Source organism: Podarcis filfolensis (genome assembly GCF_964270895.1).
Source record: "Podarcis filfolensis genome assembly, chromosome: 4".
NCBI classification, from domain to species: Eukaryota; Metazoa; Chordata; class Lepidosauria; order Squamata; family Lacertidae; genus Podarcis; species Podarcis filfolensis.
Genome location: NC_139607.1, coordinates 94,359,254 through 94,376,537, shown reverse-complemented (window position 1 = coordinate 94,376,537; position 17,284 = coordinate 94,359,254). Strand labels below are relative to the sequence as shown.

Sequence of the window (17,284 nt, the reverse complement as noted above, 5' to 3'; positions counted from 1 at the left end):
AATCTCTGTTACAGTTTGGGCTCTGCGATACTTCGCCTTTACGCCTTTTATTTAAAGCCGAGCCTATTGCATCAAACGACTCGCAGCTGGGGCGTACGCGCCATGGCTGAATCCCACAGGGGTTGCTCCTTGTATCGTTTTTCTAAGGCAAGCTGTTTTAAATCTCTTTCCTCCCCATCCCCAATTTCTTCCTCACAAAGCAACAGAGCCTTTTAACATCGCCATGTGCCCAGGCCTTGCTGTTAACAGGCCCCCATAAATACTGTGATGTATTTTCCTCCTTACTAAATAACTCTGATTTATTAGTGGGAAAGAAACTGCACGTAATGGCTCCAATATGCGGTTACATGCTTATATAATGTAAACCGGTTGCCGGGTCTCGGGTAGCTGATCACTTGCTGCTTTAGACCTTTGAGGTCTCACCTGATGCCATGAATGTTGCCTTCCTTGGGCTGCCACCTAATTAGTTTGAGTTTATTACTATGCTAGGGACACGGGTGGTGCTGTGGGTTAAACCAAAGAGCCTAGGGCTTGCCGATCAGAAGGTCAGCGATTCGAATTCCCGCGACGGGGTGAGCTCCCGTTGCTCGGTCCCTGCTCCTGCCAACCTAGCAGTTCAAAAGCATGTCAAAGTGCAAGTAGATAAATAGGTACCACTCCAGCAGGAAGGTAAACGGCATTTCTGTGTGCTGCTCTGGTTCGCCAGAAGCGGCTTAGTCATGCTGGCCACATGACCCGGAAGCTGTACACTGGCTCCCTTGGCCAATAAAGCGAGATGAGCACCGCAACCCCAGAGTCGGCCACGACTGGACCTTACGGTCAGGGGTCCCTTTACCTTTTACTATGCTGCCTTTTGACCATCACCTCCCCTAAGGCGGTTCACAAAGACTAACACAAATACCAAATGAAATACAACCTGGGGGGAAGGGGACCTGAAGACAATGGAGCTGCAGGTGGGCTTCCCTCGGGTCTGCCCCTTGCCCATTTAAGCAGCCAGCACCTGGGGGCTCAGCCTGTTCGTTCCTGCGCTGGGTTTCCCTACCCACCCACCCTCAGTTTAAGCTGATAGTCAATGACTTTGTTGTGGCTACAGTGGTTGCTGTTCTTTATGGGGCCAGGTAGGAATTTATGGGGCCAGGTAGGAATTTGCCCACCAGGCTAATTGGCACTGACCCAGTGGTTTTGCCTACCTCATAGCAATCGTAGTTGGGCATTGGGACAGTCCTTTGTTTTGGATGGAGGGGAGGTTGTAGTCCCCGCCTGCCCCTCCAAACACTGGGGTATCCTGTTAACGGGATCCGGGGGGAGTGGCTGTTAGAATTCCTGCTCCGTGATTGCAGTCATGGGATTGTTGTTTATCACATTTCGGTATATGTTTTGACTCCAACAGAGTGGGAAGTGATGGAGACAGGATGTTTGTGTTACTGTGTTCTGTGAAGTGGGACTATTGTCCTTTGTTCGTTTTTCTCTTTGCTGTCGGATGCTAGAGAGAGAGGGAGCCATGTTGCAGTGCTCCGTGTGTGTTTATATGTAAATAAAGTAGATTAGCCAAAATGCTGAGTTGTTGAGGTCTGTCACGCACAAGTTGCGCAAACTCTGCGGATCCCTAAGTGTGCCGGTGTCGATTGGCATCGGTCGCTGTGATATTTGGGCTGAAAAAAGCTTTTGAAGCTCCCGAACAATCGACCAGGAGGGAGAGAACATGCCAGTCGGGCATGTGTCTCTGCCAGGGTCCTACTTGAGTGTAGGCAGAACTCCTGACAGTGGCCATGTCTGCATGCCCTGGGGGGGAGGCCAGGGCCGAAGGCACTCCCCCAGACGGTGGTCCCTGCAGGGGAGGGAACCCCCGCCTGGATTGACCACATGTCACTTCTGGCGGGCTGGTCGGAAGTATTTCGATTGCCCCATGCCCAAGCTAAGCCTCTTTCATCTGTATTCAGTAAAGTTGTGGCCTGTTTTGACCCAAACCCCAGTCTTATTGGTCTTTTACTATTTTGGTTGGGGTATGGGAAGTCCGATGCCTGGTCCTGCGAGGGTGCTGAATTGTCAAGAAACTGCTCAATTCTCAGCACCCTTAGAAAGCTATGAGTTGTAGGCCAAAAACATCTGGAGGGCCGAGGTTGAGGAAGCCTGGTCTAGGCCCACCTCTACATCAATATAGGGCTGCCATATGTTTGGATTTGGATTTGATATCCCGCTTTATCACTACCCGAAGGAGTCTCAAAGCGGCTAACATTCTCCTTTCCCTTCCTCCCCCACAACAAACACTCTGTGAGGTGCGTGGGGCTGAGAGACTTCAGAGAAGTGTGACTAGCCCAAGGTCACCCAGCAGCTGCATGTGGAGGAGCGGAGACGCGAACCCGGTTCACCAGATTACGAGTCCACTGCTCTTAACCACCACACCACACTGGCCGGGTTTCCCCAGGAATCAAACAGCACATTGTCGTCTGGGGGGATTTTTGTGAAATCAGCAAAATGTCCAGGGAAACCCTGACATACAGCAAGGGGTGTTTCCTCCTGGCCTGTGCATTTTGGTTGCATGTTTGGCCAGCATGCACCATCTTTATTTAATTCCCACTTTTTTGTTTAGTCTGGTTCTGTTGGTTTGAGGCTTGATATTCCAACCTTATTGTTTTTAGATACTGTACACTGCTGAGAGATTTTTGAAATGTTACGCAGTTTATAAATGTTTTAAAATAAATAACAAACAAAAGTTGCTGGATGATATTCGGTGGTTGCTAAGTGGTTCTGAGTCCCCCCCACAATTGTTGAACAATAGCAGAAACAACATGGGGGTTTTTTTTGTTCTAAATTTGGCACTTAAGCCCCAGATCCGCAGTAACTAGATGTAGTTTTGTCTGGCTCACAGGGTGCAGTTGGTTATTAGCGCTTCACCTCGGCCACCATTTTGCCTCTGGCTCCTTCCCCACAAACCACAACTTTGCAGCTGTCTCCAGTTAGTAGACACTGGCATCCTAGTAAAAAAACACAAAGTAGATTTGGAAAGCCTCACGTCTGCCCACACCTGGTCTATATTATAACCATCATGGGGTCTCAGCATCCTTGTGGCAAATTTCCCACTCGCTGGATATATCATTAAGCAGAATTTATCAGATGAACGACAGAGAGACTTTCTTAAAGGTAAGCACAGCAGTTAACTCTTGGCGTGTATAGACCGCCCACGTAGTTTGATTGTGCCCTGACATTAGGCTTGTTCACACATTACACTGAATTCTGGTATGAGCGGTCTCTGCACACGAGCTTGTGTGAAAGAGTGTACACTTTTTAACTTGCACAGCCCAACCATTGTCTGCGCAGACTGTACACACACTGAATGCCACATGTGAAAAGTGCAGCACCACTGTGTGTTCACATTGGTGCATGTATTGCCCGCTCATTGAACGTAAGGTATGAATACCCTTATCACTGGTGTTTACAGCTTCTTACACTGCGACAAGATGTTATAGCAAACACAAGACAGCTGCTCAAAATGGCAACCTCATGGTTGTACCTCCCTCTCAAGAACTAAAGAAACTTGGTGTAAGAGCATAACATCACCATGTTGTGGATTTCCCCATTTTTGCTGTAGGTTTTCGGATCAGCTGCAAGGTTGCTGTAAAGCCTTAAATTGAGAGTGCCTCTGGATCAGCAGTTTATTGAGCATTCACCATGGTTTGTTTGCGGTGAGATTAGACAACATTTGGCTCCTTAATGAGCATTCACACTGATTTGTTAGCAAGGGATATTAGATTGTTTTGCATCAAATTAAGCGTCACACTTTCCAGTGCAGTTCACCATCACTTTGCAAAAACTCGGACCGTTTTCTTGCACAATCAGTTATAACTATATGACTTAAAGGTAAAGGGACCCCTGACCATTAGGTCCAGTCGTGGCCGACTCTGGGGTTGCAGCGCTCATCTCACTTTATTGGCCGAGGGAGCCGGCATACAGCTTCCGGGTCATGTGGCCAGCATGACTAAGCCGCTTCTGGCGAACCGGAGCAGCGCATGGAAATGCCGTTTACCTTCCCGCTGGAGTGGTACCTATTTATCTACTTGCACTTTGACGTGCTTTTGAACTGCTAGGTTGGCAGGAGCTGGGACCAAACAATGGGAGCTCACCCCGTTGCAGGGATTTGAACCGCCGACCTTCTGTTCAGCAAGTCCTAGGCTCTGTGGTTTAACCCACAGCACCACCCGCGTCCCTTAACTATATGACTTATGTGGACATATATATGTCGCTTAGTGGAACAGCATCTGCCTTGAGATTTCCAGGCATCTCCAAATAGGACCAGGAGAGTCTGAAACCCTGGGCAGCTGCTGCCAGTCAGGGTTGACAAGGCATAGGAAAACTCAGCCCTCCAGATGTTTTGAGACTACAATTCCCATCATCCCTGACCACTGGTCCTGTAGCTAGGGATGATGGGAGTTGTAGTCCCAAAACATCTGGAGGGCAGAGTTTGCTTATGCCTGGTGTAGATGATACTGAGCTAGATGAGCCAATGGGTCTGACTCTGTGTAATGAAGCTTCCTATGTTTGCTATGCTGGTATGTGGTTGAATCCATCCTAATAATAGTGACCGTCTGGAAGCGGCCTTCGCTGGCTGACATCATGGGGCCCAGAGAGGTTTAGGAAAGGGGGGACAATTTTAGGGATTCTACGCCTAAAGAACATTGGCAGGATCCAATCATCCTATGACCAGCCATAGAAAATTAGTTGTATGCATAGAAATAAGTTAACCTTGTGTTGGGCTGTAGTCTTGGTATATTGTTGTTGGCATCTGTCTGTCTCAAGAGACAATGGAGTGTGCCTCAGGGGGTGAAGTCAATCGCAGTGTTAGCAGCACCAAAACGACCTCCCTGGGCAGCGTGGATGGAGGTCCAGGGCTGCCCAGATGACAAGACCCCCCCTCTCAGCCTCGCTGATAGGGACGAAAAGAAAGCAGAGCAAGACGTTTGGCAGCAGCTTGGCTGCAGGAATTGCCGGAAGGTGTAAAATAATAATAATAATAATAATAATAATAATAATAATAATAATAAAAAATTTATTATTTATACCCCACTCATCTGGCTGGGCTTCCCCAGCCACTCTGGGCAGCTTCCAACAAAATATAAAAATACCATAATGCACCAAACATTAAAAGCTTCCCTAAACAGGGCTGCCTTCAGATGTCTTCTAAAAGTCTGGTAGTTGTTGTTCTCTTTAACATCTGGTGGGAGGGTGTTCTACAGGGCGGGTGCCACCACCGAGAAGGCCCTCTGCCTGGTTTCCTGTAATAACTTGGCTTCTCACAGTGAGGGAACCGCCAGAAGGCCCTCGGAGCTGGACCTCAGTGTCTGGGCTGAACGATGGGGGTGGAGACGCTCCTTCAGGTATACTGGACCGAGGCCGTTTAAGGCACCATCCAACCAAAAGGCACTATCCAACCGTCTTAGGGTCTCCACTCTGGATTTGTGTAGGCTTTGCTCCTCAGACTTTTCTTCTCCTGAAGACAGGGGCATAGGAAGAGTGGGGGGCAGATCATCCCAGGTGCCCTCACTGAGGGGGGTGACATTCGGCATGCCGCCTGCGACTCCCAAGGCTACCCTGAGCCATCAGGATAAGGGGGGAGCTGCATCGTGACATTCCCCCCTTCCCTCTTCGTTTTGACAGCTTGGGGGAGGGTTGGGAGTTGCGGGCGGGTGGCGTGCCAAATGTCCACCCTGGGTGTCTCACTCTGCCCCCGTGAGCAGCTCGCTCTGCCCCATGGGTGTCTTGCTCTGCCCCTGACTGCAGGGCACACACGCTGCTCTGGGCACCCAAGTGGCTATCCTGTGCCTGGGAGGGCACCCTCCATGCCACGCCCCCCTGAGGAACGCCCCCGCCCTGGGCAGCATGGGCATATACTGCACCACTGCCTGAAAAGTTTTAGGATGAGAGTGTTCCTTCTCCTGCCAGATTCTGCGCCCAGATTTGTAGGCACAGATCATCCTCTAGAATAAAATAGCTTACTAGGGAAATGCTAGGGACATGGGTGGCGCTGTGGGTTACACCACAGAGCCTAGGGCTTGCTGATTAGAAGGTCAGCGGTTTGAATCCCCGTGACGGAGTGAGCTCCCGTTGCTCGGTCCCTGCTCCTGCCAACCTAGCAGTTCGAAAGCACGTTAAAGTGCAAGTAGATAAATAGGTATCGCTCCGGCGGGAAGGTAAACAGCGTTTCCGTGCACTGCTCTGGTTCGCCAGAAGCGGCTTAGTCATGCTGGCCACATGACCCGGAAGCTCCCTTGGCCAATAAAGCGAGATGAGCGCCACAACCCCAGAATCGGTCACGACTGGACCTAATGGTCAGGGGTCCCTTTACCCTTTACCTTTACTAGGGAAATGCTGAAGTTGCTCTTTGGGGCGCCTCAGGGTCAATTTTTTATAGTAGCCCAAATCTCAGTTGTATGGGTGTATGTATATATCTCAATTTTAACTCATGCGCTATTGCTGCAATCTGCTCCGATTGTATATTTTATCTTTATGAACGCTGTTTTTATTGTGTTATGTGTGGTGTAGTGGTTAAGAGTGGTAGACTCGTAATCTGGTGAACCTGGTTCGCGTCTCCGCTCCTCCACATGCAGCTGCTGGGTGACCTTGGGCCAGTCACACTTCTCTGAAGTCTCTCAGCCTCACTCACCTCACAGAGTGCTTGTTGTGGGGGAGGAAGGGAAAGGAGATTGTTAGCCGCTTTGAGACTCCTTCGGGTAGTGATAAAGCGGGATATCAAATCCAAACTCTTATGTTATGTGAGCTGGTCTTTGACCATAATAAATAATCTATCGATCATCTGGAGGGCCAAGGTTGAGGAAGCCTGGCCTAAGGTGCATCTCCTCTTTTAAAAACCATACTATCTGTTCCTTCTCCTAGGTGGGCTCCCTTCCCAGGTAGATGAGCCCCACCTGCCCCTCTTGGTATATAGCGAATGGCATTTTCAGCATCCCTTTGCAAATGAAATAAAATAGTGGTCCATTCTTCCCATGTACCATTTATGCAAATCTCCAGAGCGCTTGGAGGCAGGTTCGTGTAGGTCCTCTGTCAGGAGAGGTTTTTCTAGGGCCTATTTGTAAATCCTGCACCTGGATTCAGAGGCGACCGAAACAAGACTTAGTTTGTTCCAAGCCATCAAAAACTCGCCCACTCTTTTTAAACACAAAATATTCTTTTTATTTGTCACCGAAGGCTACACATGGTCACTTCTGTTCTGAGACTTTTTTTTTGTTTTGATTTTTGTTTTCTAGAAGGTATCTACATCTGCACGTATTTACAGGCTCGTCTTATTTACACAGTCAAGAATACAGTGTTAGAAACACAAAGTGGAGAGAGAGAGAGATTTCTATATATATATAAAAAGGAATAAAAAAATTAGTTCCAGACGTCAGGAAATTACAGACAGTAATGAGAACAAAATCCTCCAGTGCTCGGGATTACAAGTGCGGCTTTGATTTAAAAGGGGGGGGGGTCCTCCTTTTTCAAACTGGTAGCTGTGTTCAGAAGTTCTCCTGTTATATAAAGCATATTTTTCTTTGTGTACCATGGCGTAGGGGTGAAAGTGTTCGGTTCTTTCCGTAAGGGTCCTAACCTTTAACCAATTCCTTGCTGGGGAGAGCTAAGGTTGTGGGTTTCCGCTCCCTCACCCCCATTCGTTCATTCAGGAGTTTACGGGGTTCTTTTGCAAATATATTCAGCCCGCAACTTAGGTGGGTGATCGCGCCTAAAGCCAAAATTGTATATAGTCGAAACCCATTGGGTTCGATGGCCAGTGGTTTTCCCAAAGTCCTTTCCCTCTGAACCCCTGCCCCTTTCTCGTTTTGTTAAGAGTTTTGCCACGCACACATAGCTGAAGGCACACAAGTTAAATGTGCAAATGTTGTGGGCTTACTACAGCAGTAACCTTAGAGGTGAAAGTCCCCTTTGTCTGTAGCAGCATGATGTCACCAGCACATAGCTTTTGATGTTTGGGGTGCGGCTGGGGGCATGTTTACAATGACTTATGTTTCAATACAAATTCTGGGTCAGTCCACATACCATTAAAATGAACACAGTCTCTATTATATTTACAGTGGTACCTCGAGTTATAAACGCCTCAGGTTACAAACACTTCAGGTTACAAACTCCGCTAACCTGGAAGAGTTACCTTGAGTTGAGAACTTTGCCCCAGGATGAGAACAGAAATCATGTGCCGCCGGCGCAGCAGCATCAAGAGGCCCCATTAGTGAAAGCACGCCTCTAGTTAAGAACAGTTTCAGGTTAAGAACAGATCTCTGGAAGGAATTAAGTTCGTAACTAGAGATACCACGGTACTTTTCTCCAGCAAGGAATATTTAAGAGAGATATAAGGATGGCATCTGGAGCGGAGGAAAGAGAGAGGAGTCCTTAGCAGAGGAAACCCAGAATCCTAAATATATTTATTTGGGACTAGAGATGGGAGAATCTGCCTTTTACCAATCATAAGTTCAGTTTTCCACATCTGCATATTAAAGTTCTTTTTAAACTTTAGTGCAAATCTCTCCTAATATGCACATTTGTATACATTTCCTGAATTTTCACATTTTTTTGCAAAGAAATCCCCAATAGAATGCATTTTTGCATTTGACTTTCAGCAAGATAGGTTTTTTTTATATATACCTTACTGGAGAACTGCATTGCAAAATTCAGAGAAATGTGAAATCCCAATGAAAGTTCTGCTATTGGTTCAGATATTGTTTTGGACAGTGTCAATTGTCTAATTTGCCTTTAAATGCAAACTGAATCTAATTTTTCTCCCCCCCCCAAAAAAATCTCTACTTGGGAGTGAGATTAACTGGACTCAGTGGGGCTTCTTTCTGAGTAGACATGCATAGGATTGCACTATAATAAAGCTTCTTTTTCCTCTTCTCGCCTGTATAGCCATAGCACACACAGACCATCACATCCAAGAGTGGCCTTTACTCTACGGTGGGATTTAGGTAAAGGCGGCTGCATCTCAGCCCCATTGAAATGAATGGTCCTCAAGTATTTAAACATGCACTTCCATGTCACTGGTTTCACTGGGACTTCTGGTGCTGTTAACTTTCTCTGGACTGTGCCCTGTGGCCGGAATCACATCATGTTCTCTCTTTGGTGAGCAGGAAAGACTTCAGTGGTGAGGATAATGGCAGAATCATCCATAACCCACAGATATTCATTCTTAAAAACCTGCTCCAGCTCTGTACACAGAACAAGATCAGGAAAAGCAGATCCCATGCATCAGGAAAAGGGATGCTGTAATGAAATTTCATGTCTTCTGCAGAAGATCTCAAACATCCTGTTTCTCTTATAATACACACACTACACTCCCTTTAGCAGCCAGATTCCTCTTTCCATCTCCTTTTCAGTACCTTTTCTGCCCTCCCCATCCTTCTCCCTCAGCTCTCGTCTTACAGATCTGATTCACGTATACCATCTGTGAGATAGAAAACAAATAACGTGCACTAATTTAGCGCACCGTATGCACAAGTTGCTCCCTAACTTCTTTCTTTGGTGTTCGAATAACACCCAGTGTCCTTCTTTGGTCCCCACATGGGTCAATGGATGCTATCAAGTGCCAGGAGCGTGCTATTGAAAAAACACAGCTGAGACCCAACTTCCTAGTAGTGCGCTCTTACTGCTCAGCAACACGCATGGTGGAGATGTGCACAGATATGTAGGATGGGCATGTACACATGCAGAAGAAAGGTTTAGGTGTGGTGAAGTTGTCTGAAGCCCCTCCCCCTCAGTTTGCATGCATTCAGCACTACGTTCTCTCTAAAAATAGTAATATCTGCGGTCATTGAGAATTCTTTCCCGATATATTCAAGAGGTTAAGCACCCTCCGATACATCTCTTCTGTCTTGCGTGGTACAAATCTTGATTTGCAAGTGTGTGTACAGATATCTTAACCCCAATTGGTTTTGTTAACTCGGGAGCCAGAAATTCTGGAAAGGAATGGTGAAGGAATTTGGTCCCCAGAATTGAAGCAGTTAAAACGTTTTGTAGAAAGAACCAATCGCGGCCACAAGGAACTCCCAACCAAACATGCTACACAAGGAGAGCTGTTGGGAACAGATAATTGTTTGCTTTTTATATCAGATCAGTTACTGGGTTCATCAAAATGCCTCTGGACGTGCAGGCCCTTGCGGTGGCAACCGTCAAGAAATAATCTTTTGGGTGTGTTATATTAGTCTTCTTTTCAAAAGGAGCTCTGGTGTTCTTTGGAAGCTTACTGAGGATTACACCGTGAGATCGATAATGGCAGACAAATGTCACTCAGAGACAACTTTAAGCAGAGGGAGCATTTGGGTGTGCTATAGGCTGAATTCAGTAAACAGTGGCGTTAAGACTGGGCTCTCAATCACAACCCAGATGCCTGCATAATACACAAAGGGTTTGGATGGCAGTGGCCCAGGGAGCCCTCAGCAGATGGGAGGATTCCCTGCACACAGGGAAACAAACCCACTTCAGGAGAAGAGGTTGCAGTAGACACACTAGGAAACCTACACCAGCTTTCAAAGACCAACACTCATGATGGCAACCGCATCCGGCATTGAACAGACTGCTCTCCTATCTCTCGACAGTTTCCAGTTTCAGTTTCATCCCTGGTTGCTTTTCTATCCTGTCCTTCCCTCAAGAATCTCAAGGTCATATCCTGGCTGTCTCACCTCCAGATATTGGCCAGTGCCTAATTTGAGCCCATCAATACATGCGCCTATTTCGTGTCAAGACTTGACATCTGAGATGCCACCAATGGCCCTTGCCTGAAGCTGCTTCTCCTCACTTAAAAGATGAGGTGTAAACAAGGTCAAACCAATGGCACAGGATTCCTGTGAGTTAAGGATTTGCCAGGCAAAATTTATCTTGCTCCTTCGGGAATGTTCTATAAATGTGTTATGGCCTGGCAGGTTCCAAACTACATGTAGGGTAGCTTTCAGCTGCTGTAGGTGAGACAACTACACAAAACATCCAGGTAAGGCCAAAAGTGATGAAGTCATCTTGATACTGTGCAAAGGGTGGCTCTGAATTTTTCAAGGACTTGAAGCGACAGACATTTTCCTACAGTCTCCTCCCCACTTCTCCTTGAGGAGGTCCTCTACTGCCCTCCTCACAATGCTAAAATGGCATGATCTGGTGACGGGAGTGGACCTGCAGTCTAGACACATGGCAGTCTGTTTATCTCACATCCTGTAACCATACAGAACACTCTTCAAGGCATGCATGCATGGACCAGTGTCGCCTTCTCCTTCTCTCCCACGTACAGCATTGCAGGAGAAACAACCAGCTGTGAATGGATGCAACCCATGAAGGCAGAAGACAGTGCAACTTTGGGCTAGCCATCACTATTTTTACTCTCTCACTCTATGGCTTCCTGACACTCAGGAAAGCATTAGGGAAGGACCACATGCCAGGAAGCTTGCTGGTTGGCCAGGAAGGACAAGGGTGAAGTTTTAGAACCTTACAGCCCTAGTCAAACAAATTAAATTAAATAAAATTAAAAAATTCCTTCCACTAGCACCTTAGAGAGCAACTAAGTTAATTATTGGCATGAGCTTTCGTGTGCATGCACACTTCTTCAGATACACTGAAACAGAAGTCACCAGAACCTTTTATATAGTGAGAGGGTGGGTCGGGGTATTACTCAGAAGGGTGGTGGGAATGGGTGATTGGCTGATTCAGCAACTTCTCTTTCTAGTCTATTTCTGAAATTCTTTTGTAATAAGACAGCTACTTTGAGATCTTGTATAGAATGTCCTGGGAGATTGAGGTGTTCTACTGGTTTCTCTGTCTTGTGATTCCTGATATCAGATTTATGCCCATTTATCCTTTGGCCTGTTTGTCCAATATAGAGAGCTGAAGGGCACTGTTGGCATTTGATGGCATATACAATGTTAGAAGATGAGCAATTAAAAAGTCCCGAAATGGTATGTTTGATGTTGCTGGGTCTTATAAGAAAAGAATTTCAGAAATAGAGACATTGGATTCTTATCTCATTATATATTATAAAGCTATTTTTAGCCATCCCACCCCTTGCTTTTTCCTGTAAGACCAATTGCAGTCGTTAACAGTCGTCAACAGGTTTACTACACCTATCAGCCAATCACCCATTCCCATCACCCTTCTGAGTAAAACCCCTCCCCACCTTCTCATAAGGGTCTGGTGACTTCTGTTTCAGTGTATCTGAAGAAGTGTGCATGCACACGAAAGCTCATACCAATAACTAACTTAGTTGGTCTCTAAGGTGCTACTGGAAGGAATTTTATTTATTTATTTATATTTCTTTTATTTTGTTTCGACTATGACAGACCAACACGGCTACCTACCTGTAGCTTACAGCCCTAGTTTAGCAGGCACCAAGAAGCCTTGGGTCAGTTTACCCCAGACTGTGCCCTGCCTTCTTCTGGGACACCATATCGGTGGTACCTTCTTACTTTATTGACGGCATGCAAGAGATGTTGCTTGCACCATGTTAAATGATGCTTCAGGCAGCCTTGCCCTCCCAGGTTGCAGCTTCAACAATAAAATACTCTTTTGAGATCTGGTGGCGTTTCCACTGACGTGCAAAGTTGCACAGCCAGGGAGAACGTGTGGGCTCACTGTGTTGGGTGCGTTACCAGATGAAAACAAGTGGAGCAAAGTCATCTCATGGCTCCATTCCCAGTCTGCCTGGCCTGTGCATTGTAAACATTTCGGAATGGAGCCATGAGACTCTTTCCTCCTTCTGAACTCCCAAGTGCTTCGTCCCTAGGTTTGGGGATTATTTTACTCATGGTCAATTCACAAGGGTGGGTGAATGCCCATATTTGTTTGGAATCCTGGTTTTCTTTGGAGAGATACCTAGGCACATGTTGATCTGCTCATGAGGCCATGTGCCTTCCATGTACACATTCTTATAAGAACGAAATGAAAGTATGATGCTGAGATGCTAGTAGGGTCTGGGGCAGGTTCTCCCTTGGCAAGGGGGCAAGTTGCAAGATCCTTTCCTACCACCCCACCCCTAGTTATTTCTGTTCCTGCTTCAGCTCACCTGTCACCAGTCTCCATATCTTTCTAAAAGCATCCTCAGAAGTAAAGTAAATCGCAACAAAGAAATAAGAAGTAGGCCCAACACTATGTGATAGCAAAATCTGGGTTTTCACGGACTACAACTGAGGATGTTGGTTTCTAGCATGGGGAATTAATGGCAGTTTCACTTTCCTAGACTGGAGGTAAAGGTATTTAGACACATGACTGCACTACCACACACCTCTGTAGTAGAAGATGCGTTCTGTGTGCTCAGTACCTTAGGTTGAATTCATGAAAGGCTGCACAGAGGCAAATAAAGACCTTCCCCAAGCCAGAGAGGTGCTGCTGCAAGCCAGAGTGGGCCGTATTGGGGTAGGCCTCGCTCAGTAGAAGGGGCAAAGCAGGTGTAGTTTGGTAGACATGTATAATGTCTCCCGATGGATTGTTTTTTTAAAACTTCAACAAAACTGCAGTGGGCTTTCGGGATCCTAACTATGCGTGACATTGTGTTGCTTGCAAGCACATTATCCCCCCCCACTTAATTTAATTACAGGTGGGGGCAATAGGTTTGTGCAATTTTTATTTGCTTCACAACGTGTGGGGAGGGGCGGTTTAACCCTTCCCTCCTGTCAAAATCTTGTCAAAAAAAATCCCCCACCCTCCTCATACTGCAGTTAGAAAAACAGTTTCCCTATAGTACCAAGAATAATAATAATTTTTTATTATTATTTATATCCCGCCCTCCCCAGCCAAAGCCGGGCTCAGAGCGGAATGTGTTTTCAAGTGCAGTTAGGCCCAGAATTTGACCAAAACAGTGTGTGTGTATGTCTTTCCTCACAGACCATCTGCCCACTAAATATTATCGCCAGCTACTTTTCTACTTGAAGGGGAAAAGATACATGGACTGAATGCCTTTCTTTCCTGAGGGGGGAAAAGCAGCAAGGGAGTGGGATTCAGATTGGGGAAATGGCCCTCAGAGAAAAGGGTTGCTGTCGCTCCAATCACACCCGATTCCCCCCCCCGTCCCCACAGCAACACTGAATTAACAACCAAAGCCATTGAGAGATTCTCCACACACTCACACAGCCTCTCACATCCACCTCTAGTTTGGTCTATCGCCCTCGTGAGGCGCCAAGAACATCCCACCACTAATGGCGATTCTGCTATTGGCCATTTGCTGCCTCAAAAGATAACGGTTAAGACACTCAACCTGGTGTACAGAAATACTATATATTTAAGGAAGGTTTTGCCATTTGACAAATATACATCATAGGTGCTTTTTTTCCATCCAACAGCATGTGCAAGAAAATTTATTCTAGTAGAGCGTCAATCTCTCCCGACCCCCGCACCCTGGGAAACCCCCCACCCCAGTCTGAAATGGGGTTTCAAACTAATAGGAAAACAAACAAACAAAAAGAAGCAAGGAAGATTTGCAGCGATACGTACTCTGTCGCACTCACACAAAAAACCCAAACCAAACCGGTGAACAAAATAGCCTATCGTAGTAAAAAAGACTCATTTAAAAAAAATAAAAAAGAGATTATTTCCGTCTCGGGAAGGGAAAAAACTCATCTGGCAAGTCTATAAGACGCAGCTATTTCGCCTTGCCCGGCTACTTCTGAGCTGCAAGATGGCCCAGAAACGAGTGTGAAGTGTGAAAATGACCTGCAAGTTCTCATTTGGAGGCTCATGTTTATCACGTAAAGAAGATTCAGAGCAGTCCACGGCTGCTGCTTCTTCGCTTTGCTGTGTGCAGCGCAGGATGCTGAAAGCTCGCATCCCCCCCTCTTCTTCTTTCACCTTTTCTTCTTTTTCAACTCAAACAGGGTTTGCGCGGAACTTACGCAGAGACCCTTTTCTCGCCACACGAAGAAACCTAACGGGTTTTGCATGGACAAATCCCCCGATTTTTCAGAACGTTGCACAAAGGGGAAGGGGAGAAGGATGGACGAAAAGGACACAGGATTTCCACCGTGCTCACACAAAGGTGAAATATACCTTCTGGTCCGTGTTCGTGTGTGCGTGCGTGTGTGTGTGCATGGAGGGAAATGATAACAGTAATGGGTGAGAAGGCCAATTTTAGAGAGAGAAAAATAAAACAATAGGATGTTGCATGAGTTACAGTGCAACTGTATTATCATTCCACCCCAACCTTTTTCATCACCGTTTCTTTAAAAAAAAAAAAGAGGATTGAGTACAACACAGTCTGGTATGCGGCCACAAAAGAGTAGCTGTCTTTGGCAAGAAGTCAATGCGCCGACCCTCCCTGTCACCTCCTGCCCATCTCGCTCTGTCTCATGAAATGAATGTTGTTGGCGCTGTCTGAGAGTTCGGGGTACTGCTCCACCGAGATCACAAAGTAGCCGTCATAGCCCTGCACCCGCCCTGTGCTCAGCAACTGCTGCTTCTCCCCTTCTGTCCAGGAGCGTGTCCCCTCCTCCCCGTCCCGCAGTCTCTGCTGCTCCTGTGCCCAGGCTTGGGCAACCGCTCGCTGCCTGGCCAGCTCCAGCACGCGGGTCTTTTCCTCGTCCAAGGTCGTCCCGTACCGGGTGTTCAGGCACAGTGCTCCGTACTGGAGCTGGATGTCCGTGTAACGTCTAGTCCTTCCGTTGAGCACCGTGTTGATTTGGGAGACGGTGACATTGACGCCGTTCTCCAGGGTCCTCCTGCCGCCGCTGAGGCCCAGGATGGACAAGTCTCCGTCCGACGGCCCTTGCTTGACGAAGTAGTGGGTGTCCACGCCCTCGACGGTGAAGTGCAAGTCGTCTAGGTAGTGGGCGTTGTTGAGTATGGCCGCAACCCTCCGCCCGTCTTCGTTGGCCGTGCTGATGATGTCCGTGGCCACCCTGCCGTCTTTCATGGCAAACTTGACCCCTTTGCCGATGACGGAGCCCCCCGAGGCAAAGTTGTGGTTCTCCTTGGTTTCGTGGCAGCCGGCGATGCTGGAGCTGTAGATCTGCTCAAAGCGCTCCAGGGTGACGAAAGCCTTCAGCTGCTTCTGCACCTCACACTGCACTCCCAGGATCGACTGAGCAAGCAGCAGAGAGAAAAAGAGAGGGAAGAGAGAGGCTCGTGTTAACGATGGGTGCAGGTTGAGCAAACAACAGCAGTGGCAGCAACAACAACAGCTTACAGCGCCTTAAAGACGAACACATTTAGTCTTTATGGCACAGAGTTTCGTGAATTAGCTCCAACACTTGTTAATAGACGTCTGGACTTTCCCCGGTTTTTGCTACAGATTAATAATAATAATAATAATTCATTATTTATACCCTGCCCATCTGGCTGGGTTTCCCCAGCCACTCTGGGCTGCTTCCAACAAAATATTAAAATACAACAGTCCTTCAGATATTAAAACAGGGCTGCCTTCAGATGTCTCCTAAAAGTCTGGTAGTTATTTTTTCCTTTGACATCTGGTGGGAGGACATTCCACAGGTCGGGTGCCACTACTGAGAAGGCCCTCTGCCTGGTTCCCTGTAACTTGGCTTCTCGCAGTGAGGGAACCACCAGAAGGCCCTCGGCACTGAACCTCAGTGTCCGGGCAGAACAATGGGGGTGGAGACGCTCCTTCGTTGGCAAGAGCTTCTGGGTTGTTCTGCACAATGTTATCAGGGACCTGGCTGTGATCGTAATTTTAAAAAAAGAAAAAAAAACCCACTTCCCTGTTATCTCAAAACAAGCTCTGTGCCTTTGAAAAGCTGCTTAATTTTAAGATCTAACGACCTTGGATACACCCTTTGAATAATACAGTAATGCATTTGGGAAGAGCGTTTTCTTCCGCGGGAGAAAAACAACTCTTGGGCTGTGTGGCTGTGGAAATAAAAAGGAAGGGGCGCAAACAGATTGTGCAGAGTTCAAAGAGACAGAGTACCCTGCCTTTGAAAATTGCTATCCGTTCTGTTTCATCTTCTACCATGTATTCCCCACCCCTTTGCCACTGAATTAGTGAAGGCGAGCGGTAGAAAGTGCAACTTGAATGGGAGCTAGCGGGCCTCTGATAATGGGGAAGCTTTCAGCAAACTGTTCAGGTAGAGAGAAATAGTACAAAAACCCCCCCCAGAAGTATTGCGGATGGAATGGAGAGAACTCATGTGCATCAGTAGATAAGAGCACTGAGGGAAAACCTGTGGATGCTGACATGGAGTCCCAGCTGAACCCTGGGAAAAAGCGACTGTTTTGCTTGGTACAGAAGGAGCATCTGTAAAGACATTGACAGCATGTGTGCAGATTGCCAAAAGTGGCTATTAAACGTGGCCGCCAAATCTCACGA

The 17,284-nt window shown here is 47.1% G+C and overlaps 1 protein-coding gene across 14 annotated transcripts in view; it reads right to left on the bottom strand.

Moving 5' to 3' along the window:
• Positions 1 to 12,285: 12,285 nt before the first annotated feature.
• Positions 12,286 to 17,284, bottom strand: part of TENM4 (teneurin transmembrane protein 4) — a 645,582-nt gene continuing 640,583 nt past the window's right edge. For all 14 annotated transcript variants that reach the window (XM_083609383.1, XM_083609392.1, XM_083609393.1 and 11 more), the window contains one exon: positions 12,286 to 16,042. In XM_083609383.1, the coding sequence (XP_083465509.1) occupies positions 15,284 to 16,042 (759 nt within the window). In that variant the 3' untranslated portion in view covers positions 12,286 to 15,283. The remainder of the gene's footprint in view (positions 16,043 to 17,284) is intronic.